Source organism: Panthera pardus, unplaced genomic scaffold (genome assembly GCF_024362965.1).
Source record: "Panthera pardus isolate Hobbes unplaced genomic scaffold, ASM2436296v1 HiC_scaffold_11, whole genome shotgun sequence".
NCBI classification, from domain to species: Eukaryota; Metazoa; Chordata; class Mammalia; order Carnivora; family Felidae; genus Panthera; species Panthera pardus.
In genome coordinates this window covers 54,842,256-54,868,680 of record NW_026526666.1, presented here as the reverse complement: position 1 = coordinate 54,868,680, position 26,425 = coordinate 54,842,256, and the positions used below count along the sequence as shown (strand labels likewise).

The 26,425-nt window shown below is 36.2% G+C and overlaps 1 protein-coding gene across 6 annotated transcripts in view; it reads left to right on the top strand.

The window, feature by feature from the left end:
- The window catches only part of ALG6 (ALG6 alpha-1,3-glucosyltransferase), a 65,596-nt gene that overhangs the window by 18,822 nt on the left and 20,349 nt on the right, over positions 1–26,425 (top strand). For all 6 annotated transcript variants that reach the window (XM_019449037.2, XM_019449034.2, XM_019449035.2 and 3 more), the window contains 8 exons: positions 747–831; positions 12,869–12,958; positions 14,296–14,384; positions 16,423–16,505; positions 17,338–17,402; positions 20,854–21,039; positions 21,618–21,753; positions 24,482–24,567. In XM_019449037.2, the coding sequence (XP_019304582.2) occupies positions 747–831; positions 12,869–12,958; positions 14,296–14,384; positions 16,423–16,505; positions 17,338–17,402; positions 20,854–21,039; positions 21,618–21,753; positions 24,482–24,567 (820 nt within the window). The remainder of the gene's footprint in view (positions 1–746; positions 832–12,868; positions 12,959–14,295; positions 14,385–16,422; positions 16,506–17,337; positions 17,403–20,853; positions 21,040–21,617; positions 21,754–24,481; positions 24,568–26,425) is intronic.

Here is a 26,425-nt window from a genome sequence, read left to right as displayed (position 1 = left end):
TTATAACATATAGTATGTTTTGGTTCTGTACTGAACCTTGTTATTTGTATTTAGTTTGCAAAAGACCTTTGTAAAGTATAGATACTCATTTTTATTGTTTTATGATACTTAGTGGACAGTCTTTCTCGTGAAGTAAAAATAAACTTGGATATTTTAAAATTAGTATTATTAACTAATTAGTGTTAATAATATCTTGTATTTATTGAATGTTTACTGTGTGCCACATCCTTTACTGGGTATTTTATATCATTATCTTACATATTCCAGTAGTTCTGCAGGTAGTTCTTGTTTTTAATGGGTTGAGGTTTAGGGAGGTTAAGTAATTTGTCCAAGATCACTCAGTCACTCTGTGTGCTAACAGTGATAGGATTCAGACCTCATCTCTGCTGTTTTTGGTAATGTCTGTGATTCTTTTCTTTAACCTATACTGCCTCTATAATTTAGAAAATTTTCGGTGCGACTGGGTGGCTCAGTCAGGTGTCCGACTCTTGATCTCAGCTCAGGTCATGATCTCACGGTTCGTGAGTCTAAGCCCCGCATCGGGCTCTGTGCTGACAGCATGGAGCCTGCTTAGGATACCCACTCTCTCTTTATTTCTCTGTTCCTCCTCAACTTATGCTCTCACTCTCTCTCTCAAAATAAATAAATAAGTTAAAAAAATTTTTTTTTTAATTTTTCATGAGGAATTAAAATCATTGGTATATTAAAGTATATTGTTGTCTGGCTGTTTTTACCTTTCATATTAGGTGCTGGAAAACCCCCTATGTTTGGTGATTATGAAGCTCAGAGACACTGGCAAGAAATTACTTTTAATTTACCCATCAAACAATGGTATGGATAATTTTAACTTGATTTTATTGTTTGTCATAGTTAATACAGGTTATTTGAAGATACGTAGGAAAATGTATATAAAAGGAATATATATTCAAGGAAAATATGCTATTCCTCTTCAGCATACTCATTTTCCTGTATACTGATACCACTTATTACCTTGTATATTATAGGCTCATATTTAAAGTTTCATACTCCTGAAAGTTACCCATGTACTCAGCAGCTAAAATATGATGAGAACTTTGAGGAAAGAACACTGTATGCTTTAGAAGCTTCTCTGGACATAAACTAAAGAACCATCCTGGGCTAACAATATTTTTTCTGGTGGTTTCACAAACTGTCTTTGTTAGGAATGAATGAGATATGAAAGAGCAGTAGCTTAGCGGTGAGGAGTGTAGGTGCTCAAATTAGACTGCCTGAGTTCAGATCCTTGTCTACTGTCTACTAGCTGTAGCTGTGTGACCTTTGGCAAAATTACTTAACATTTCTGCCACGGTTTTTTCACTTGTAGAGTGGAAATGATAGAATACATATTTCACTGGGTTATTGTGAGTATTGAATAAAACGATACATGTAAAACACTTAGACTAGTGTTTGCAACAAGATGAGCTCTCAGGAAATGTTAGCTGTGGTTATATCTTTACTGAAATTTGTGCCTGTGTCATCTTTATCAAATATATTCCAATAACAATTGATAACATTGCTTATTGATTTATTGGATGCCTAATAGATTATTTTATTAGACTGGCTGTACAAACTGTTTACATTGTTCTGTTGATTGCTTTGATCACTGCTTTTTTTTTTTTTTTTTCCTTATATACTGATACATTTATTCGAGTCTTTAGAATCCAAATGAACCATTTCATGTGATTTTATGTGAGGAAAGTATATGATACCTTTTTTTCCAGAGCTAAAATACATTTATTATTATTTTTAAATTAAAGTGTAATTGACATACAAAACCTGTTCCAGGTGTACATCATAGTGATTTGATATTTTTATACCTTACTCAGTGATCCCCATGATAAGTCTAATCACTTTCACCATACAAATTTATTACAATATTATTGACTATGTTCCCTGTGTTGTACATTACATCCCCATGACTTATTTTATAACTAGTTTGTACCTTTTAATCCCCTTCACCTATTTTGTCCACCTTCCAACCCCTTCCCACTCTGATAACCAACAGTTTCCTGTCCATATGACTCTGTTTCTGTTTTATTTGCTCATTTGTTTTCTAGATTGCATACATAAGTGAAATCATACAGTATTTGTCTTTCTCTGACTTTTTTCACTTAACAATACTTTCTAGGTCCATCCATGTTGTTGCAAATGGCAAGATTTTGTTCTTTTTTGTGGCTGAGTAATATTCCACTGCATATATTCAGTTGATCCTTGAACAACACAGATTTGAACAAACTACAGAGGTCTACTTATATGTGGATTAAAAAAAAATTTTTTTTTAATGTTTATTTTTGAGAGAGAGAGCAAGAGAGAGAGAGCATGAGCAGGGAGGGACAGAGAGAGAGGGAGACACAGAATCTGAAGCAGGCTCCAGGCTCTGAGCTGTCAGCCCAGAGCCTGATGCAGGGCTCGAACTCATGGACCGTGAGATCGTGACATGAGCTGAAGTCGGATGCTAAACTGACTAAGCCACCCAGGTGCCCCAAGGATTTTTAAAATAAGTATAGTACAGTGCTATAAATATATTTTCTCTTCCTTATGATTTTAATAGCATTTCCTTCTTGCTAGCTTACTTATTGTAAGAATACAGTATGTAATACGTATAATATACAAGATAAATGTTAATCAACTGTTATGTTATTGGTAAGGCTTTCAGTCAGCAGGCTATTGGTAGTTGAGTTTGGGAAATCAGGAGTTATACATGGATTTTCACTATGTTGGGGGTTTGGGGCAACTAACTTCTGCATTATTCAAGATTTATTTGTATATAACATTTTCTTTATCCATTGATCTAGCAATGGATACTTAGGTTATCTTGGCTATTGTAAATAATGCTATAATGAACATAGGGGTACATGTATCTTTTCAAATTGGTGTTTTCATTTTCTTTGGATAAATACCCAGAAGTGGAATTGCTAGATCATATGCTAGTACTATTTCTGATTTTTGAGGAACGTTTGTACTGTTTTCCATAGTGGTTGGACCAAGTTACATTCCCAGCATTTCACGAGTTCCCTTTTCTCTACATCCTCTCCAACACTTGTTTCTTGTCTTTGTGATCTTAGCCAACCAATCTGACTGGTGTGAGGAGATGATACCTTATTGTGGTTTGGATTTGTATTTTTCTGATTATTAGTGATGTTGATTATCTTTTCATGTGACTGTTGGCTGTCTTTATGTCTTTGGAAAAATGGCTATTCAAGAATGTGCTCTGTCCATTTTTTAATTGGGTTGTTTGTTTTTTTATTAAGTTTTGTAAGTTCTTTATGTATTTTGGACATTAACTACTTAGTGGATGTGTGATTTGCAAATACAGTAGGTTGCCTTTTTTTTTTAAATTTTATTTTTAAGTAATCTTGCTATACCCAACATGGGGCTCAAACTCCCAACCCCAAGATAAAGAGTTGCACACCCTACCAATTGAGCCAGCCAGGTGCCTGCCTTTTTGTTTTGTTATTTTCCTTCACTGGAAAAGAACTGCTTTTTAGTTTGATGTAATCCCATTTTTTTTTTTTTTTTAATTTTTTTTTTTTTAGCTTTTGTTGTCCTTGCCTTAAGATACTGTTCCAAAAATATAGTGCTCAGACTGATGTCAAAGAACTTATGCTTATGTTTTCTTCTAGTAGTTTTATAGTTTTAGTTCTTTTTTTTTTTTTAACGTTTATTTATTTTTGAGACAGAGAGAGACACAGCATGAACGGGGGAGGGTCAGAGAGAGGGAGACACAGAATCTGAAACAGTCTCCAGGCCCTGAGCTGTCAGCACAGAGCCCGACGCGAGGCTCGAATTCACCGACCGCGAGATCATGACCTGAGCTGAAGTCGGCTGCTTAACCGACTGAGCCACCCAGGCGCCCCAATATAGTTTTAGTTCTTATATTCAAATCTTTAATCCATTCTAAAGTTATCTTTGTGTATGGTATAAGATAGTGGTCCAGTTTCATTCTTTTGCATGTAGCTGTCCAGTTTTCCCAACACCATTTATTGAAGAGACTGTTATTTCCCCATTGTATATTCTTGCCTCTTTTGTCATAGATTAATTGACCATATATTCATAGGTTTATTTTTGGGTTCTCTTCTGTTCCATTGATCTCTGTGTCTGTTTCATGCCAGTACCATACTGTTTTTTTTTTTTTTTTTTATAAGAATAACATTTTATTGGAAATATATTTTTATTTAAATAGATTTTTATGGGGCGCCTGGGTGGCTCAGTCGGTTAAGCGTCTGACTTCAGCTCAGGTCACGATCTCACCGTCTGTGGGTTCGAGCCCCGCATCGGGCTCTGGGCTGATGGCTCAGAGCCTGGAGCCTGCTTCCGATTCTGTGTCTCCCTCTCTCTCTGCCCCTCTCCCGTTCATGCTCTGTCTCTCTCTGTCTCAAAAATAAAAAAAAACGTTAAAAAAAAAATTAAATAGATTTTTATTTTACTTCATATACCCTTATATGAATTTGCTTAGCAATTGAATTCAGCACTAATTCTTTTTTTTTTTTTTTAATGTTTATTTTTGAGAGAGAGAGAGAGAGACAGAGACAGAGAGACAGAGTATGAGCGTGGGAGGGGCAGAGTATGAGCGTGGGAGGAGACAGACATAGAATTCGAGGCAGGCTCCAGGCTCTGAGCTGTCAGCACAGAGCCTGATTCTTTTTTTTTTTTTCTTAAAGTTTATTTATTTTGAGAGAGAACGACTGGAGGAGGGGCGGGCGGGGGGGAGAGACAGAATCCCAAGCAGGCTCTGCAATATCAGTGCAGAGCCAATGTGGGGCTCTAACTCACGAACTGTGAGATCATGACCTGAGCTGAGATCAAGAGTTGGATGCTTGACCGACTGAACCAGCCAGGGGCCCTCATACTGTTTTGATTACTATAGCTTTGATAGTTTGAAATCAGGGAGTGTGATACTTCCAGCCTTGTTCTTTCTCAAGATTGTTTTGGCTTTTGGGGTCTTTGGTGGTTGCATAAATATTTTTGTATTCTTTGTTTTTGGTCACTGCTTATATATAATTCATTTAAGAGAGAGTTTCATACATGAACGTCATATTGAACTTCCTATTAATAGGTTGGCTCTACCCTAGTCAAAGAGCATTTAAAATTGAGATGAGCTAAATGTTTGACATTATGCATTGTACTATTTTGAGCATCTTCCATACCTTTATACAGTGATTTTTTTAAAAAGTTTATTTAGTTTGAGAGAGAAAGAGAGAGAGAGAGAAAGCAGGGGAGGGGCAGAGAGAGAGAGAGAGAGAGAGAGAGAAAGAGAATCCCAAGCAGTCTCTGCACTGTCAGCGTGGAGCCCGACGTGGAGCTCCAACTACCGAACTAGTGGGACCATGACTTGAGCCAAAACCAAGAGCCAGCTGCTAAACCAACTGAGCCATCCAGGCGCCCCTCCTCATATAGTGACTTAACCAATGAGTATCACTCTTCCAATTATTAATACATTTTTAATGTGTTTTTCTCTTGCTTGATTGATAGAATAAGGTAATGTTTGTTGAGGGAAACCAGCCCATTGCTTTTGAGTTTTGTAATTCTTTTTTATTCCTTTGTAAAAATTACACAGATAAGACAATTATTGTATTTTTGGCTGTTCTCTTGTTAAGTACTTCTTAACAGATTTTGATATAAAAGTAATTGTGATATTTTGTATTGAAAGATTAAGGTGATAAATTGCAGCTTTTGGCTTTAATGGTAGGTGGTGAAAACATTGATTCCAGGAGTGAGAATATCATCTTTTTTTTTTTTTGAGAATATAATCTTAATTCAGTATGGAGAGTGGATTATTCTGATCTATCTCAGTTTTGAGTTTTCTGCACCAATTGTCTCCTACTTTAACCCAGATAATCAGGAGTTGACTGTATGTATACATTTTCATTCTGTTTTCTTTGTTAAAAACCAGACTGTATACCTCAGATATAATTATATGATCCAGTTTTAACCATGATCTGTGAGCCTGAAATATTATGAAATGGCTAATCTCGGTAGTAAATTTTAATAGTTTTGAAATCTTTATTAAGGAGTGGGTACCATGAGAATCCTGAATGGTAGACTTAGAAACAGAGACATATGGTATAAAGAAACATGATTTATCATTAGTTGATTATGCAATACTTCATGATGTTCATAAGAAATTTAAGAAATATGATTTAGTATAATAAATGTCAGAAATTTTCTCTTTATGAGTGGATAGACTAGAAAACCAAAAATGTGCACCTGGAAATTCTAAGAGAAACTGATCTGTTTCAGATTCATGTTTAAATGGTGTGATTTCTTATTTTTTTTACTTCAGTTTTCCAATAGTGAAGTCTTTCTCTTTTTAGAGAGTTAGCTCTAGAGAGTTAGCTATAGGTAACTATAGCTAACTTGTCAAAACTCTTTGCAAGTGAAATAGTCATTTAAAATATATCAGGAGGGGTGCCTGAGTGGTTCAGTGAGTTGTGTCCAACTTTTGATCTTAGCTTAGGTCTTGATCTTAGGGTTGTGAGTTCAAGCTCTGCATTGGGCTCCACTGTGGGTGTGGAGCCTACTTAAAAAAAGAAAAAGATATCAGGATTGGTCATGTTAACTTTAGAAGTGTTAGTTTTAATAATTAAATAATATTAAATTAAAAGAAAACTTTTTATTATTTATTCATTGTGTATTACTGTAATAAAATAGAACTAAATTTGTAATAAACTTTATAATGCACATTCCTTATATGTGGGATCAGGAACACTTTTGGCATCAAGTAATAGAAAACCTGAGTAATAGTAGCTTAAGCAGTAATCTTTTTATAATTTTTTTTCTGATATTTATTTTTGAGATAGAGTGAGAGACAGAGTACAAGTGGGGGAGGCACAGAGAGAGAGGGAGACACAGAGTAAGAAGCAGGCTCCAGGCTCTGAGCTGTCAGAACAGAGCCCGACACAGTGCTCGAATTCACAAACCGTTAGATCCTGACCTGAGCTGAAGTCGGACACTTAACCGACTAAGCCACTCAGGTGCCTCAATAAAATAATTATATTATCTCAAGAAGTAGGTCATTGTAATGCTAGTAAAGTGGCTCAGCAATAGCAATCAGGGACTCAGGCTTTACCCATTCTTCCTCTCTGCTGTTCTTTCTTCTTGGAATGTTAGCTTTTCATCCTGAGTCTGTCCACTCCATAGTCTGTAGATGACTGCTCAGGCTACAAGTGTTGTAACTTTATACAACCATGCTCAAGGCAGGAATAATAGGAATGCCTTCTTATTACCTCTCTTTTTGTCATGGAGCAAAATCTTTCCCAACTTTAAAGCAATCGTTAATAAAAGAAATGCTTGACTCAGTGCAGGTATGGTTTATACCTGGGGCTAACGGAAGAGTCCACTTACCCTGAGCTTGTTTTCTAAACAAAACCACAGTTTTATAAATCAAGAGGATTGGTGGGCATGGCTGTTTATTTCAGCATTGTTTATTTCAGCATTGTTTATAGTAATGAGAAATCTGACACACTCTAAATTTTCTCTTATAGGGGGATGATTAAATAAACTATATTTTCTCTGTTCACATGGTTTTTTCTGGATAGATTGTTAGAAGTGGAATCTCTGAAGTAGACAGTTTTAATGGATACCAACACAAGAATATCTTCTTTCTACACACATTTATCAACACTTAATAACCCCAGACTTTTAAAATTTCCATTTCCTTGAGTACTTGTGACATTTAACATTTTTTAATATATTTGCTGATCAATGTATTTCTTCTAAAAATTGCATATTTATATCTTTTTTCCATGTTTTTGGTGGATTGCAGGTCTTTTTTGTAATAATTTGTATGAATTTATTTATATTATTTTTAATTATTTATATTTTAAATTTATTTATTTATTTTGAGAGTGAGAGACCCTGTGAGCAGGGGAAGGGCAGAGAGAGGGGGAGAGAGAGAATCCTAAGCAGCCTCCATGCTGACAGTGCAGAGAGCCCAATATGGGGCTCGATCTTACCAATTGTGAGATCGTGATCTGAGCCGACCAAGAGTTGAGCCACCCAGGCCCCTCTGTTTATTTACCTTTAAATGTTTATTTATTTATTTTGACAGAGAGAGGGAGTGCAAGTGGGGGAGGGTACAGAGAAGGAGAGAGAGAGTCCCAAACAGGCTGCATGCTGTCAACACAGAGCCCAATGTTGGGCTCAATCTCACAAACTGTGAGATCATGTCCTGAGCGGATGCTTAACCAATTGAGCCACCCAGGTGCTCTTAATTTGTATGGTTTTAAAATAAAGTTACAGGGGCGCCTGGGTGGCTTAGTTGGTTAAGCATCCAACTTCAGCTCAGGTCATGATTTCATGGTTCATGAGTTCGAGCTCCACATCAGGTTCTGTGCTGACAGCTCAGAGCCTGGAGCCTGCTTCGGATTCTGTGTCTCCCTCTCTCTCTGCTCCTCCCCTGGTTGCTCTCTCTCTCTTTTTCTCAAGAATAAGTGTTAAAAATAAATTAAAAATAAAATAAAGTTACAGTAGTCCGTTACTATCCATGGGGCATAAGTTCCAATACACCCAGTGTATGCCTGAAACTATGGATAGCACCAAACCCTATAGGCTATGTTTTTTCCTATACATGCATACCAACAATAAAGTTTAATTCATAAATTAGTACAGTAAGAGATTAATAATGATAACTAATAATAAAATATAACAACTATAACCATGTACTGTAATAAAAGTTATGGGAATTTGTTTCTCTCAAAATATCTTATTGGACTGTACTCACCTTTCTTCTTGTGATGATGTAAGATAATAAAATGCCTATATCCTGAGATGAAGTGCAGTGAATGACATAGGCATTGTGATGTAGCATTAAGCTACTGTTGACCTTCTGAGGATACGTCAGGAGGACAGCCTGCTTCCAGACTGCAGTTAACCACTGGTCACTGCAATCGCAGAAAGTGAAACTGTGGGTAAGGGAGGACTACTGTATATTAATTTTCTATTCTATGTTAACAAATGACCACAAATGGTAATTACTTAAAGACACATTTTTTTTTTCAATTTTTTAAAATCTTTATTTCTTTTTGAGAGAGAGAGAGACAGAGTGAGAGCAGGGGAGGAACAGAGAGAGAGGGAGACTCAGAATCTGAAGCAGGGCACTGTTTGTTTTCCTTTTTTTTGTTTTTTGTTTTGTTTTTTAATTTTTTTTAATGTTTACTTATTTTTGAGGGAATGAGAGACAGAGCATGAGCAGAGGAGGGGCAGAGAGAGAGGGAGACACAGAATCTGAAACAGGCTCCAGGCTCTGAGCTGTCAGCACAAAGCCCGACGCGGGGCTCGAACCCACGAACCATGAGATCATGACCTGAGCTGAAGTCGGTCGCTTAACCGACTGAGCCACCCAGGTGCCCCTTAAAGACACATTTTTTATCACACAGCTTTTTTTTTTTTTAGGTCAGAAGTCTGGGCATGGCTTATCTTGATATTCTGCTCAGGGCCTCTAGGAGGCTGCATGCAATCCAGTTGTCATCTGGGGCTCTAGTCTTACCGGAGTTTGAACTGGGGGAGGAACCATTTCCAAGGTACCTCAGGTTGTTGGCAGAATTAATTTCCTTGCGTCTGCAAGACTGAGGACTTCAGTTTCTTGTTGGATGCTACCCTCAGCTCCTAGAGTCTACTTGCAGTTTCTTGCCATGTGGCTTCTCCAGTATGGTCACTTATTAAAACACGACAGCTTCCCTCTTCAAAGTCCGTGAAAGGGAGTCTTTCTGGCACACTTACTAGCAAGACAGAATCTTACATATATACAAAACATAAGCACAAGAGTGACATCTATGACCTTTGTCATGTTCTCTTGGTTACAAGCAAGTCACAGGTCTTGCACACTTAAGGGGATTGTACACATTCAGGGGCATGAACAATAAGAGATGGGATTTATGGGGATGATCTTAAAGTCTGTCTGCTATAACAGTATTCTACGTTTTAATCATTTTTCTTAATGTGTATGTGTGTATAAAATAAACATCTTCCTGTTTTTCTTGTCTTTAGACTTTTCTTAAGGTGTCTTGTCATATAAAAATTTTACATTTTGATGTGCAGAAATTCTTTGAACTATTGTTGAAACTCTTCTGTGAATTTGAAACTATTTCACTTCAAAATATGTTTTTTGGGGGCACCTGGGTGGCTTAGTGGTTAAATGTCCAACTCGTGATTTTGGCTCAGGTCACGATCTCACGGTTTGTGAGATCAAGGCCCACGTCAGTGCAGAGCCTGCTTGATATTCTCTCTCCCTCTCTCTCTCTCTCCCTCCCCAGTTCGAGTGGCCCATATGCCCACTCTCTCTCAAAAATAAATAAACTTAAAAAATATATATGTATTTTTTTAAAAAGTAAAAATACCCATGACTCTGGGTTGTGTATTAGAAAAAAACTGTATCATGGGATGCCTGGGTGGCTCAGTCAGTTAAGCGTCGGACCTTGGCTCAGGTCATGATCTCATGGCTCCTGAGGTTGAGCCCCACGTTGGGCTCTGTGCTGACAGCTCAGAGCCTGAAGCCTGCTTCAGATCTGTCTTGGTCTCTCTCTGCCCCTCCCCTGCTCATGTTCTCTCTCTCTCTCTCTCTCTCCCTCTCCCCCTCCCTCTCCCTCTCTCTCTCTCAAAAGTAAAAAAAAAAAAAAAATAATAAAAAAATCTAAAAAAAAAAAAAGAAAAATTGTATCTTGAAGTTAATGATAACACTCTTGAATGTAATTTCATAATTCGCATGGTAGCCAGATTTTTTCTGACAAAACATTTAACCGAGATTATTTGGGAATTCATTGGCAAAGTACATTTCAACATATAAATAGCATGTGCACAACTTTTCAGATATATCTAAAATATATAAGGCAGAGAATTAACTAGTTGCTTTGTTTCTACTAGTAGATTTTGAAGCTTTACTGGAAACATTTGAAAGCTACTTTTTCCGTAAATTCCGCTCTTATTTGTCCACTTCCATAAGAATAGGGAACAAGGTGGTTAGCCCTGTCATTCCTTTTTCTCAAGTCCAACCAGTGACTTTACTGTTAGTATCTATCTTTGCATGCTTACACTTTACTGTCATTGCCTCTTTTACTTATCTCCAGAGGATCCCAAGGTTGGAGTAAACAAAAAATAGCTTTTGTTTCATAAGAAGCAGAAAACTAAATGAAATTGTATTGGTCAAAATGGTTTTCCATTGCTAGATACATCCCGTTAGTTTTGTGGCTAATAACACAGTTAGAACTACTATTGTGTATTTGCTGTGTGTCAGGCAGTGATTTAACAGCTTTACATATTTAACCCAATCATTCAACAACTCTGTGAGGGAAGTACAATAAAATTTTATGCCAATGTGCCTGGAAGTGAGGTGAATTTGGAAATAACACAATTGGTGCCTGTCTTCAGAGGGCACCAGAGAAGTGAGTCCTCTGGTCTCCACTATTGGCCTGGCTGAGTTTCTCAGATTTAAGCTGTCAAAAGGAGTTCTAGCTAAGCTGGAAATTCTTGGGTTCACTGCCTCTTGGCTTCAAGTTTCAGCTAGATATAGGACCTAGGATGGTTCACATGGATGTTGCTGCTGGAGCAGACAACTGCCTCCAGCTGGTACATGCTGTAGTACCCTATGCCTAGATCTCTCGGCTGTCTAGTGTGCCTTGATCATTTTATTAGTTCCCATCTCTTCCATATCAACCAACATTTCATGTGGCTAACACTAAGTAAAACAGACCTTCTGAAGATGAACAATAGACTATTTAATGGGATTGAATGTTAATTTAAAAGAAAATTGTAATCCCAAAGTAGGAGATTGTAACACTTAAGGAATTTGACCCATTTAAAGTATATAATTAAGAAGTCTGTTTATGTAAACTTAGTTTTCACTTCTTTAGCCATAGTAGTTCTATATAGTGCCTTTCCATTCTGGCAAACTGCAGGAGCCTATTAATTTATGAGTGTTAGACCTAGTTTTCTTCCCCAGTGCACAGAATCTTGCATATAATAGGCTTTCATTGTAAGTTGGTTGAATTGTTTTCAAAGTCTTACTAAAAGTATACCTGTTCCATAAGGTATTTCTCTTTCCATAAACCAAATCTTTGTGTATTCTTTGATACTGATTTTTTTGCCTTTCTTTTTTTTTTAATTTTATTTTTTAATTTTAAATATATATTTATTTTGGGAGAGCACAAGTGGGGAAAGAGCAGAGAGAGGGGGACAGAGGATCTGAAGCGGGCTCTGTGCTGACAGGCTGACATCAGCAAGCCCTATGTGGAGCTCCAACTCAAAAACCATGAGATCATGACCTGAGCCAAAGTCGGATGCTCAACCGACTGAACCACCCAAATGCCCTGAGTTTTTAACTTTTGAAAGTAATCTGTACACCCAACATAAAGCTCAAACTCAGAACCCCAAGATCAAGAGGTACATGCTCCACGGAATGAGGCAGCCAGGTGCTCCTGACTTTTTTACTTTTTTTAAATTGTTATTTTGTATTGTTTCTTTGTTTAGGTTATCAGAAGTAAATTGTCTTTTTTGCATGTTATTTTGTTGTATACATGTTAATCATTGACTTAGACGATTAACAGAGTGACAATAAGTTCTGGTTTGCCTGGGACAATCTTGGTTTGCATTTCTTGTTAGGTCTTAATTATTAATAATTTCCTCTTTTACTCAAGAGTAAGCCAAGAGTGTCTTGGTTTAGATAATAAATAACTACTCAAAAACTTTTAATTGTGATTTCACAAAATTTAACTGAAAGGGAAAAGACAAAGTTTAGATGAATTTTTTTTACCTTGTATAACATTTTTTCATTTTAATTAAATGAGATGTTAAATTATAAGTCTGTTTCTTGAATATTGATTAATGGAATGTTGCTTTCTTTTTTTTTTTTTTCTAGGTATTTTAACAGTAGTGATAACAATTTACAATATTGGGGATTGGATTATCCACCTCTTACAGCCTATCATAGTCTTTTATGTGCATATGTGTAAGTTTTTTGTCTTTAATGTAACTCTAAATGTTTGTGCGCTTAACAGGTTTAGTAAGAAACTGTGTGATCTGGCTTTGTTGAGTAGAGGACAGATTGTTTGTACCTACTTTTGTATTGTGGTTTGTAAAGCATTATACCTTTGCAGTCAGGTTGTAAGTTAACTATCAAAGTTTGAACATTTCCATAATTTCTTTGGAGGATAGGCTAGAAAGTAATGTAAAAATCTACCTTTGTTTTGAAGCACAGATACTAGTAATTACTCATGGACTACTGACAAATACATCTAATATGGCTAGTTGTGTATGCTTTTTTTTATGGAATGGTCCACAGTGAATGAAAAAGACAGAGGTCCAAATGGTATTCTGACTAACATGTCAAGTTAGAAACTCTAATTACTATAGTGTCTCACTTAGGATTTAAGATCAAGGTTGGAATTCCTTCTCTTTTAAAGAAGTAGAATGGTTTATAGAAGATTATGAAACTTCTGTTTGGTGGAGACTCAGTTTTGCTCTTTTTAAAAAAAATGTTTGTTTATTTTGAGAGATAGCATGAGTGGGGGAGGGGCAGAGAGAAAGGGACAGAAAGAATCTCAAGTAGGCTCTGTGCTGTGTGGGGCTCGGTCTTATGAACCGTGAGATCATGACCTGAGCCGAAATCAAGAGTAAGATATTTGACTGAGCCACCCAGGCACCCCCAGTTTTGCTCTTTAATAGTATCCCATTTCAGACTTGAAGTGTGCTAGCAAAAATTTGAGGAACTTATTCATATTACTTTCCAAGCTCAAATCTTATTTGGTTTTTATTTTTCCTTTATTCATAGTTTGTGAAAATTAGCTTCCTGGATTAAAAATAAGTCCCTAGAGTTTATGATAATCAGATATACTTTGTAGTGCTCAGAGTAACATAATATGGTTGAAAATTTAATTTATCTTTAAAAATTATGTTTACTTTTATGCAATGATTTATAATTAGTAGCTATTGCTGATTGTTATGATAACTGAGAAGATTATAAACTATAAAACATAATCCTTTGGTCAATACTAGCATATTGTCCTTTACAAAGTATGTGTTTAATAAATGAAACATGACACATCAGATTGTTTTTATACTGAAAGAATTGTGAAGGTAGGGATTTTTGTGACATGTTACATGGTTTTGTTGGAAGGTGAGTGAGGTAGACCCTGTGTTACAGCTTAAGTCAGTTTCACAAGATTAAATAAGAGTGAAGCGTAAGAGCAATGGCCACTTCTTGAAATAGATTCATATGTCTTCAGATGTTCTTTGGCTAAAAGAGATGAGTAATACTGTATGTGTATATATGCTTTGATTTTTCAGGGCAAAGTTTATAAATCCAGACTGGATTGCTCTCCATACATCACGTGGATATGAAAGTCAGGCACATAAGCTCTTTATGCGTACCACAGGTAAGAGAGCAAAGGAGTTGATTCTCAAAACAAATTTTGATTTTTAAAAAAATTGTGAACAAACTGATAGAAAATTCTATTACTCTTATTGACTTTTAATATTGTGTAACTCTATGTATACATATGTATAATACATGATCAAATGTATATGTAAGGTGAAAAACAAGAGAATAGGAATAATTCCGGGTGCTTTACATTTATTATTATCTCAATTCTTTCAATACCCAAATGAGCTAAATACTGTTACTATCTTTACTTTAATCTAAGGGGGTGGAAGCACAGTTGAGTGATGCTAATAGCTTACCTGAGGTCAGATAGGCATAAATTGAAGTTTTAGTTGTTTACTGCTGCATTAATATCTTTATTCCAAATTCCTTTCACCTTTTTTTTTTTTAATGTTTATTTTTGAGAGAGAGAGAGGAAGAAATAGAGTGAGAAGGGGCAGAGAGAGAGAGAGAGAGAGAGAGAGAAAGAGTCCCAAGCAGGCTCTGTGCTGTCAGCGCAGAGCCTGACACGGGGCTCAAACTCACAAGTCAGGAGATCATGACTTGAGCTGAAATCAAGAGTTGGACTGACGCTTAACCGACTGAGCCACCCAGATGCCCCTCACCTTTTTCTTAAAGTAAACCTTGTGGTTATATCTTATACATTGTATTGCTGTGCATTTTTGCTAAATTAAATAATCCATTCAACAGGTATATATTGAGCATGTATTATGTGCTGTTCTAAGAGATTGAAAGTAAGATTAGATTTCTTTAAAATGTGATTTAGACGTGATTTAGACTTTAATGCTCTGTCTTGGCCTTTTCCTTCATTAGTCTGAATTTAGTTGGAGTTTGTTCTCTTCATCATTCATCCAGTCATGAAATCTGAGGCCCAAGAGATAATCTGTCTTGCCTGTCTTTCCCTCTGCCATACCATTTTCCTTTCCCCACAGAGCTTTAATCCTCTCTGAACTGCATACTCACTGGAGGATTATTTAGCTTCTGAACTAATACCTGTATCTGGGAACTCACAACCTTTAGAAACAGTCTGTTGTATTTTCAGAGGGCCCCAGTCACTCAACATTTCCTTTTTATGTTGAACCTCCACTTGTCACTTTAGCTTCTGTTTCCTTAGGCTACATAGAACAAGTCTGATCCTTTGTATACCTAATACCCTACAGACATTTGAGGTCACCTCTTCTCCAGGTTAAATATTTTTAGATACGTTAGCTATTTCTTAGATGGCCAGCTTGTTGAATGTGATTATGGTTTGAGGCCTCTGGTTGTGCTCCTTTGAATATGTTCCATTTTGTCAGTGTCATCTTAAATGTGGCATCTGGAGGTGAAAATAGATTGCATGCTTCTAAAACTGACAGTTTACTGTCATTTACCTTATTCTGGACACTGTAGTTAGCCTGGAACAACAACAAAAAAAAAATAGTCTCATTGGGTAGCTATGTTGTACTGTTGAAGAACTTAATGTATTTGTATTTCTTTGTTCTAAAAGAACTGAACATTCCAAATTATGAATTGGTTTTTTTTTTTAACTGTTTTTTTTCAGTTTCCTCCTTACCTGGGTCTGTCAAGCTCTTTATATGCATTAATTAGCAAAAGTTTATGTAGTTTTATAAATATTAACATTTAAAAAGGATTCTTACATGAATTGCATCATTTGAGGTATACTTCATACCAGAAAATTTGGAATATACAGATGCTGGCAAAAAGTGTTGTTTTCCTTTGCTTTGAGTATCCTTAAGTCTAAGTCAGAACAAAGAGGGAATCAATTTTGGATACATCTAATTGATTTAATGTGTGAATTTGTTAGAGAAAATTACGAGACTCTTAATTAGAGTTATAGCACCATAACAATTGAAATTAGGCACAGGTGAAGGGAACGGACAGGGTGAACTGTATAAAGGCTTTGTCCAGAGTGGGTGAGAGCCTCCTGTTAACAGAATTTTCACTCAGGATTAGAGTGGGGGGAGGATGGCTTTTCATATGTTATTGAAAATCCCAGCAGACCCATGTTTAAAATGATTTGGTTGCTTTTTCAGTGTTAATTGCTGACTTGCTGATTTATATACCAGCAGTAGTTTTATACTGTTGTTGTTTAAAAGAAATCTCAACTAAGAAAAAGGTAAGTTTTAAAGTTAACCTGACATTTCATCTCTGAAATGTTTTATTAAAGCCTATTAAAGTATAGAGCTTACAGAAGCCATGCTTTGGGGAATAGGCTATTGTAGAACAGTGATTCTTTTGTCAATTAAACTTACCTTAGACTAATAATTGCAGTGTTCAACTGTAGTAATAAGATGCCTGGGATTTAGATGTTATGTACTGCTGGATTACATAGCATACCGAATTTATGACTTTACTGATAAATCTGAATGGTTTGTGGGAAGGAAGGCATTTTGAAGAGTCGGTGTATATTGTCTTATTCCCACTTAACATATTCCTTCGGGTCATTTTATACAGGTTAATCATTAGATTGACTTCTTTGATTTGTATATCTACACGTGCTTTCTCTGACAAATACCTGTTAGTGATTTTTTTTCCTTATTACTGAGGTATCTTATGTCACCTCCATGAAAACTTCAGTGTTTGGAGAAATATTTTATAAAAATATTTTGTAAAAATTTTGATAAATTACAAGGTGAGAGGGAACATTTGCTGTGTTGAATCAAACAGTAGTCTTACTCTGATTTGAGTAACATGACTTTGTAAAAAATTTTTTTTAATCTTTATTTATTTTGAGAGAAAGAGAGAAAGTGGAGGAGGGGCAGAGAGGAAAGAGAGAATCCCAAGTAGGCCTGGCACTGTCAGCATAGAGCCTGACGTGGGGCTTGAACCCACGAAACTGTGAGATCGTGACCTGAGCTGAGATCAAGAGTTGGATGCTTAACTGACTGAGCCACCCAGATGCCCCTGAGTAACGTGACTTTCTTATTTCACAATGTTTTTCTTTACAGGTTGCTAATGCATTATGCATATTGCTGTATCCAGGCCTTATTCTTATCGACTATGGACATTTTCAGTATCCTTTACTAATTTAAAAATGAAGTCAGATGCATATTTTGAGATCTAGGCTCAGGGTGTATAATGTTGTCATCCGGTAATGTCTTATTTGCTAGGGTACTTGCTTATTTAAACTGTTTTTCACAATAATATGATAGAATGTTTTCACCAAGCTTTTACTTTAAGAGTAAAGTACGGATTTATTGAAAGTAGAATTGCTTTTCTTATACCCTTTTGGCTTGGGAACAAAATGTTGGTCACTGAAGCTCTTCTGGAGACCTGGAAAAAGAGTGCCAAGTATGCTTATTCTCTTCTAACTCTAAAGAGGTGTAACAGATCTTCTATCTTTTGTAAATGTCATCTGACATTGACAGAAAGGAAATAGTCATCGAGTTTTTCAAGTTTTAAACCAAGATGTTTCTCTAACAGATAGTGGTAACTGGAAGCTTCAGAGAACTAAAACTGAATAATTAAAAGCTATGTGGATTTTATGTCTGTAATTTTTTGATATGTAAAGTAAGGAACATTCAAACAAATCTTAGAGGAAAGTTGATGAAATTTGGACATGACCGTCCATTTTATCTTCTGATGTATTAACTATTACTGTCTGTCCCCATCTGTCCCACAGCAACATGATCGATTGATAGCTTTTCCTTTTGATGCCAGTCTGTTTTAGTTATAACAAAATTAATATGTGTATTTGTCAAAGGATTTACAAAAGATTAAATCAGAGTTTTTATTCTGTCCACTTTCCTAGTTGCCTTTTTTATTTTTTTGCATTCTGGGATCATGGCCATCTGATACTCTGATAATATCAGGAACGCTGAAATAAAGAAAAAAAAGAACAACAACAAAAAAAGTTGTTTACAAGATTTTAAGAACTGTATTTACTTTGAAATGTAACACTCTTACAGAAAAGTGCACAAAATGTAAATGTGTGTCTCAGTGCATTGACAAACGATTACCGATTACCGGGAGTCAAAAAATAGAATGTTGCCAGGATCCAAAATCTGCACTTGTACAGCTCCTAAGTACTTCTCTCTCCTCCTTTCCCAAAGATAGCCACATACCAACTGATAACACTATAGTTTAGTTTTCCCTCTTTTCTGGACTTAATATAAAAGACAACACAACAGGTATTCCTTTGTGTTTGGTGTTTTTGGTTCCACATTTTGTTTGTGAGTTTTTTTGTAGTTGTGTGTAGCTGTGGTTTGTTCACTTACGTTGCTCTATGTTCTATTGAAAGAATACACATAATTTTGTTACTCATAGACATTTGGATTGTTTCCAGGTTTTGGCTATGATGATATGTTGCTAAGTCTCTTTGTACACATATAAATATATTTCTTATGAGAGAAATTGCAGAGTTATAGGGTATGTACATGTTTAATTTTAGATATTCCTGAGTGGTTTTTAAGCATGGTCTACCACTTAACATTCTTGTTAGAAATGATGTTAGTGTTCCATATACTCATCTTCATCAGTAGTTGGCCATTTTCGTTTTAAACATTCTGATGAATTTGTATCTCTTCTGTGATTAAAATCAAACTCTTGAAGCTTTTGGGATTATGTAATTTGGTGGGGACACATTTTTTAACTACTATGTATTTTATTTTCCTCATTTATTAAATGGGGATAATAATTACCCTTACTTTGTATGCTTTTTTTTTTTTAAGTTTGTTTGTTTGTTTAAATAATGCCTACACCCAACATGGAGCTGGAACTCATGACCCTGATCTCATCAGGAGTTGCATGCTCTTCTAACTGAGCCAGACAGGCACTACATTTTGTGTGCTTGTTTTGAGAATTAAATGGATTTTATTATTTATAGCATTTAAAACAGTACCTGGGAGATACTAAGCTCTATATGAGTATTTATTGCTATTATTATCTGTTGTTCTTGCTGCTGCTGCGGCTGCTCTTAACTATTTTTTACTTTTTTGGGCTCTGAAATGATTTGTTCAGGCATAGGTATTTGTGACAATTATTTTGAATACTCTATGTGTCATTTATTTTGAAGACTCATGTTCTTGAGTTCTGGGAAATTCTCGGGTTTGATGATTTTCTCACTTTACTCTTTCTTGAGCTTATTAGACAGATGTTAGAGCTTTCATCTCTGTGTTGAGCATCTCTTTGTCTTTTGTTTTATGGTTTACAAGATTATCTTGACTTTATCTCTAATGCTTCTGTTAAGTTTCATTTGTTTTGTTAATCCTATCTTAAATATGAATTTATTCTTTTTTCTATGATTCCCTGAATTATGTCCATTCTTCTAGGGTGACTTTTTCTCCCCCTTTTCCTTTTGGTTCTTTCTCTTGTCATAGGTTTTTCTTAAATGTGTGTGTCATCCTAGTGTATCTGTGCTTATTTAAGAGTAAGACAAAAGAAAGCTGCATGTGAGTTCTCTGTATTTGGCCCACTATTAGGTAAGTGGGCAAGGGGCTGGCCAGTACACTTGGGGGTCCTTAAGTGTCAGAATGTGGAGGTTTGGCACTGTAATGTTAACTTCTACACTGGCTGCCCTAGTGTATTTAGTGTATATAGTTTATTACACTTCTTTGGAGAAATATTCCTTCTGTTCCCTGGGGGTAGGGGATGGGGTAGTGTGGTAAATATTTGGTTGCCAGATAATCTCTACACGAGTAAGATGGGATTTGACTTCTCCATCTAGGCATCTTCACTTAATCCTCCTGTTTTCTTTTCAACATGTAACTCAAGCACCCTAACCTTCATGGTGTTTCCTTAGTGTTCTAAGGGCTTGCAGAGTAGATTGGCTTCGTCGTTGCTTGGGCCTCCTGTATGCATTTTCTAAGCTCTGGTTTCTTCCATCCTATTTTATTTGTTACTGCTTCTGTGTCCTTTCTGTCTTCTAGAAGTGTGTTGAAATCTTTATCTGTTGTAACCCATCTTCCTATTCTTTTTTACAGCTGTGAATATTTACTTTTAAAAATTCCCTATCATTTTAATGGGGTCTTGGGAAGGAGAGGAGGGCAAACATGAGTACGTAGCTACCATTTGAGCTGAAAAATCTAATTGTAATGTTTTGCTATAATAAGGTTATTAGTTTCTGATCAACTTATAGCTTACTATATTGATTCATATTATAGAGGAGGTATAGTGATATCAGTATGTGTGTGTTTTACTTTGGAGCATTGTTTTCTTGTCTAGATTTTGGTATGTTATTATAGTAATAGTGTGAAATAGTCTAGCAGAAACAACGCTACGTGTTAACTACTTAGTGGTCTTTAAACCTGGAACAAATCTGTTGCTCTATTTAGCAGTCTGATTTAATATATTTGAGGCCATTATATACAATTTCAAATTAGTTTATGACTTCAATACTTTAAATTTCTGTTTAGAAATAGCTTTCATTGTATATATTGTTTTAAAATCACATAAGAAATATGTTCTATAAAATGCAAGATCTATTTCTTTTAATTATTGAGATAATTTCCTTGACACAGGAACATATATAATTCTGTGAGTCTTGGCTTTGCTTTGTGGGGTGTTCTTGGAGTATCTTGTGACTGGGACCTGCTAGGCTCGTTGGCATTTTGCTTAGCTATAAATTATAAACAGATGGAACTTTACCACTCTTTGCCATTTTTTTGCTTTTTACTCGGCAAGTGTTTTAAAAAAGGCCTGAAAGGAAAGGGGTGAGTGGCTTTTACACTACAGAATTTTAAAAATTACTTCAGAGAATTTATTTGGCATACTTACCAGGGAGAAGGTGGTCTTTCATTTTGCCTTTAGGTGACTTCTTATTAATGTGTTGGCTCTGAGGTGAGTTGGAAGAGAGATTGTCATGTTCTGTATTATTTTAAATCTTCCAAACTAGAGAAATATTTTGATCTATGTAAATTTACTGGAGGTAATGTGGATTGGCTCTTGTTAAGAGTATTGCTATAAGATTTCATCCATTTAGAGCATATTATATTTTATACTTATTAGAAATACATCCCAGTTTGATAGTTTTTTTCATGGCTGATTGGAAAGGCATCTAAGTTAAATGTTAATTAAGATGGTGATAGTCTTTTTGTTAGAGAGGTGTACATCTTAATGATTGTGAATTGCTTAACTCTGATTTGACCACACTGCCATATTAAACCTTTTTTAGTAGCATAGATTTATTATTGCTGTATATTTGTATTTATCATCTTTAGTGAGACTGAGACTCATTTCTTAGAATTATTAACCTTTCCTTGTCTACTGGTCACCTTTGTTTTTGTTCTAGGTTTGTATTGTTAATTAAGCTAGCTTGTACAGTTGTAGCTTCCTTCATTCTCTGCTGGCTGCCATTCTGTACAGAAAGGGAGCAAACACTGCAAGTTCTAAGAAGACTCTTCCCAGTTGATCGTGGATTGTTTGAGGTATGTTTGAAAACTTTCTTCTTAGGGCACCTGGGTGGCTTAGCCGGTTGAGCTCAGTTGGTTGAACCCAACTCTTTACTTCGGCTCAGGTCATGATCTCAAGGTTCATGAGTTCGAACCCTATGTTGGGCTTGATGCTATGCAGAGCCTGCTTGGGATTCTCTCTGCCCCTCCTCCTCTCTCTCTCTCAAAGTAAATAAACATTTAAACAAACAAAACAACTTCTTTCTCATTGGGGCACCTGGGTGGCTCAGTCAGTTGAGTGTCTGACTTCGGCTCAGGTCATGATCTTGTGGTTCGTAAGTTTGAACTCTGCATCAGTCTCTCTGCTGTCAGTGCAGAACCCACTTTGGATCTTCTGTCTCCCTCTCTGCCCCTCTATCACTCCCCCCAATAAATAAATATTAAAAAAGAAACCCCTTAATTTTCTTCTCACTCTTTTCTTGTTATACTACCTGTGCTGTGAGTCCTGGGATTTCATGTAGAAGACACACAAGGAATGTAACTTCAGCTACACTCCTTCCAGTCATTCCTTGCCAGTTATTTAATCCAGTATATAATCTAGCTCAGCTGTCATTTTCTAGTGCATTAAATGAATAGATAATATTTATGCCATCATGAAAGCCATAATTCAATTATACATTTTTATAATGAAATAGGATCCATAGTGAAAGACAGCATGAGAAGTTGTAGCTACAAAGTTAACAGCTTTGTAATTTTTTGGTTTATATTCTCTTTTTAGTCTTAGGAAATTATTTATTAAACTAATAATCATGTTTGCTTCAGGAAGATCTCATAATTCCTTATATAACCTTCATCCATAGTAATTTTTAATGAGAATCTTTCATTTCATTTCATTTAATGCTAGCTTAATCACTCTTGTTAAACTTTTATTACATGGATAATTTGATGATTTAGATTTAGTAATTAAATTAAACAAACCATTTTTCTGAAACAAAAAGGCCTTTTAATAAAGTTAGAGACAACATATTTAGAGATAATTTGCTTTTGATAAACATTTCTTTTAAAAAGAATTAGAAAAGTATATCTTTCTAATTTTTGAATATATAAATTGCTCTAGATTATCTTTTGGTGGATCTATAGGAGGATGGAACCAGCATTTTGAAAGAGATAAGAAAAGAGTTTGGTGCTGTGATGGAAGAGGAATGTGTGACTTGTATGTTGATGGGGATACTGCTGCTACTGATATTGATAATCACAAATAATCACTATTATTGTCACCACTCTTACTTACTAGGTGCCACATACTTCACATGTGGTTTTATTTGATTTTTACGATAGCTCTGACTGAGGTATCTATTGTATCCAGTTTATAGATTAGAAAACTGAGGTCACATGGGGCGCCTGGGTGGCTCAGTTGGCTAAGCATCTGACTTTGGCTCAGGTCATGATCTCGTGGCCCGTAAGTTTCAAGCCCCACGTCAGGCTCTATGCTGACAGCTTGGAGCCTGGAGCCTGTTTCAGATTCTGTGTCTCCCTCTCTCTGTGACCCTCCCCTGCTCATGGTCTGTCTCTGTCTCTCTGTCTCTCTGTCTCTGTCTCTCTCTCTCAAAAATAAAGATTAGAAAAAATTTTAGAAAACTCAGGTCAGAGATTCATGTAGCTTGTACATGGCAGAGCTGTGGTTTGAATTTTGAAAATTGTGTTCCTAACTTCTTTATATTTCCTCTAACCTTAAAGCCTATTTAAAGAAAAGTTTAATTCTCCATCTAAACTGCTTGGTTATTTGCCTCGTTTCTATTTCAGAAATAGTATTTATCATGATAATTATAAAAATGAGTATCATAATGTTTGATGGGGTTGCTGGTCACCTCCATTCACTTGTCCTCAAAATCTGAAGAGTATTTTCTTTGATCTGACAGAGGGAAGGAGGGTGGTACAGTTGTCAGTGATGGTTACTTTCTTGATGTTATGCTTACACAGCTGTGAGTTAAGCAGCTGTGTAGAGGATGGGTTTCACGAGCAGAGAGCTGTAGTTACAAATTTAATTTTGAAAGTGATCCTACCACAACTGCTAATGTCTTTAAATGCCTTGATTTATTAGCAATTAACTCTTGTCATTGTTAGTTGCTAGTAAGTTATACTTGAGATAATTTTAGGTATGTGATAAAATGGGTCAAAAATGTATGTTCTGTAAATTAGGAAAAAAATAAGATTTCCTAGAAAAATTTCCAAAGATGAATAAACTTCAGTATCTAGGGATCGTGTACTGCTGTTTGAAATGAACATTTCTTGGGAATGTCTGGATTATGGTTGGCTAGTGATATAGGTCAGTTTGCATTGCAAAAAATGAAGAATTTTTGTGTGTATGTGTGCGTGTGTGTGTGTGTGTGTTCCATGGAGAGTTTAATCAACTTAGTTATAAAATTGTGAACAAGAGCTTCATGTCTCAAAAGTTTAGAGATTATGGGCTGTACCTCGTAGAGTTTAATATTTCTTTCAGTAATATCAGAATGTAAAAATTTTTTTTTTAAATATTTATTTATTTTTGAGACAGGGAGAGACAGCATGAACGGGGGAGGGTCAGAGAGAGAGGGAGACACAGAATCTGAAACCGTCTCCAGGCTCTGAGCTGTCAGCACAGAGCCTGACACGGGGCTCGAACTCACAGACCGTGAGATCATGACCTGAGCCGAAGTCGGATGCTTAACCAACTGAGCTACCCAGGCACCCCTCAGAATGTAGAATTTAACAAATCTCTTTTCAGGATAAAGTAGCCAATATTTGGTGCAGCTTCAGTATCTTTCTGAAGATCAAGGAAATTTTGCCACACCACTTCCAGATAATAATCAGGTAAGAGATACAAAGTTTGTATATAATGTTATATAAGCTTCTCTCTAAAAGTGTTATGAAAATAACTCATTTATCTGACATCATTAGGGAATGAGATGTTTTTCATTAGTGAATTTTCCACATAACATAAACCTATCACTCTACACAACAAAACTTTTATTTGCAATATTTTATGTGATAATCTTTCTGGATTGTTACCTACTTCCCTCCCCCTTAAACAAAGTCTACTAAATAGGATTAAACACTGTCTTGAAGAGTCATGATTTTCATTGGTGTATATCAATCTGGGTTCAACCAGAGAAGAATCAGTAGGAGGTGTGTGGGTGCATGTGAATTTATTACAAGGCTTTGGTTTATACAGTTGCGGGGTCTGACTGAAGAGCGTGGAAGTCCACAAGGCAGGCATTCGGGAAGGAGTATCTAAAAGGGAAGGAAAAGCAATTCACATCCAGTTGCTCTTTGGAATCTGAGTTTAGGGAAGCCCCAAGCCCTCTTTTCTTTTTAATTTTTTAAAATTAGCATTAATTTAATCAACATTTTAAATTAACAGTAATTAACATTAATTAACATTAATAAAAAATGTTAATTTATTTATTTTTGAAAGAGAGCGCACAAGCAGGGGAGGGGCAGAGAGACAGAGGGAGGCTCCAGGCTCTGAGCTGTCAGTACAGAGCCTAGTGTGGGGCTTGAACCCACGAACCGTGAGATCATGGCCTGAGCTGAAGTCTGTTGTTTAACTGAACCACCAAGTGTCCCCAGGCGTAAGCCCTCTTTTAAAAGTCTTCTAGCGGCACCTGGGTGGCTCAGTTGGTTAAGCATCTGACTCTTGATTTTGGCTCAGTTTGTGATCTCACAGTTGTGAGATCAAGCCCCATGTGTGGAGTCTGCTTGGGATTCTCTCTCTCTCCTTCTCAAAATAAATAAACATTAAAAACACAAGTAAAAGTCTTCCAACTGATTAAGTCAGGCTGCTCAAGAATCTTAATTTTGATTAAGTTAAAAATCAGCTGAATAGGGACTTTGATTACATCTGCAAAATCTCTTCCCAGCAACACCAGGATTAGTGTTTGAATAACTGGGAGAATGTGTATGTGTGCATGCTACAGAATGGGTGCTGCCTCCTTCTGTCCTCTAGTTCTTTTGAGAATATCCTGTGTAGCCCACTGTAGGAGGAAGCATACTAGAGAGAGAATTCAGGGAACTGTGGTTCAGCTAATCCGGGTTAACAATGCCACAAAGCCACCAATGGTGGGAAAATCAATTATTGTATTGTGTTGTAATACTCGTCTTCAGGGCTTGCAAAAGCCGTTTGCCATGGTACTTAATGGCTCCAGATGGCTCTACCTTTTGAGTTCCTTTTCCTCCTTGCTCATCAGCCATTAGTAGGAGAGGCTCTAGCAGTGGCCCACTCCCTTTCTAACTTGTTCTTTCTGATTTATCATGGGCTTGAAAATCAGGTAATTAACTTTTGTGAGAAGAGGGCCAGAGAGATTCTCTTGCGAGTAAATGTTATGATTGTTTGTATTATATATTGTCCCTTTTATACCTGGTTGTGTTTTCTTAATTTTGAGTGATAATTGACTTTTAGGTATCTGTTTTTTGATTCTTTTCTATAAATAAGTATTGTAATGTTGTTCTCTGTATTATGTAATCATGTATATATTAAAGTGGGTAAATATTTCAGTGCATGGATTTTATTTAAATGTTATTTGGTTTTAAATTTAAATTTTAATAAATAAAAATAGGAGTGCCTGGGTGGCTTAGTCGGTTGTGTCCAACTTCAGCTCAGGTCATGATCTCGTGGTTGATGAGCTCGAGCCCCGCATCGGGCTCTGTGCTGACAGCTCAGAGCCTGGAG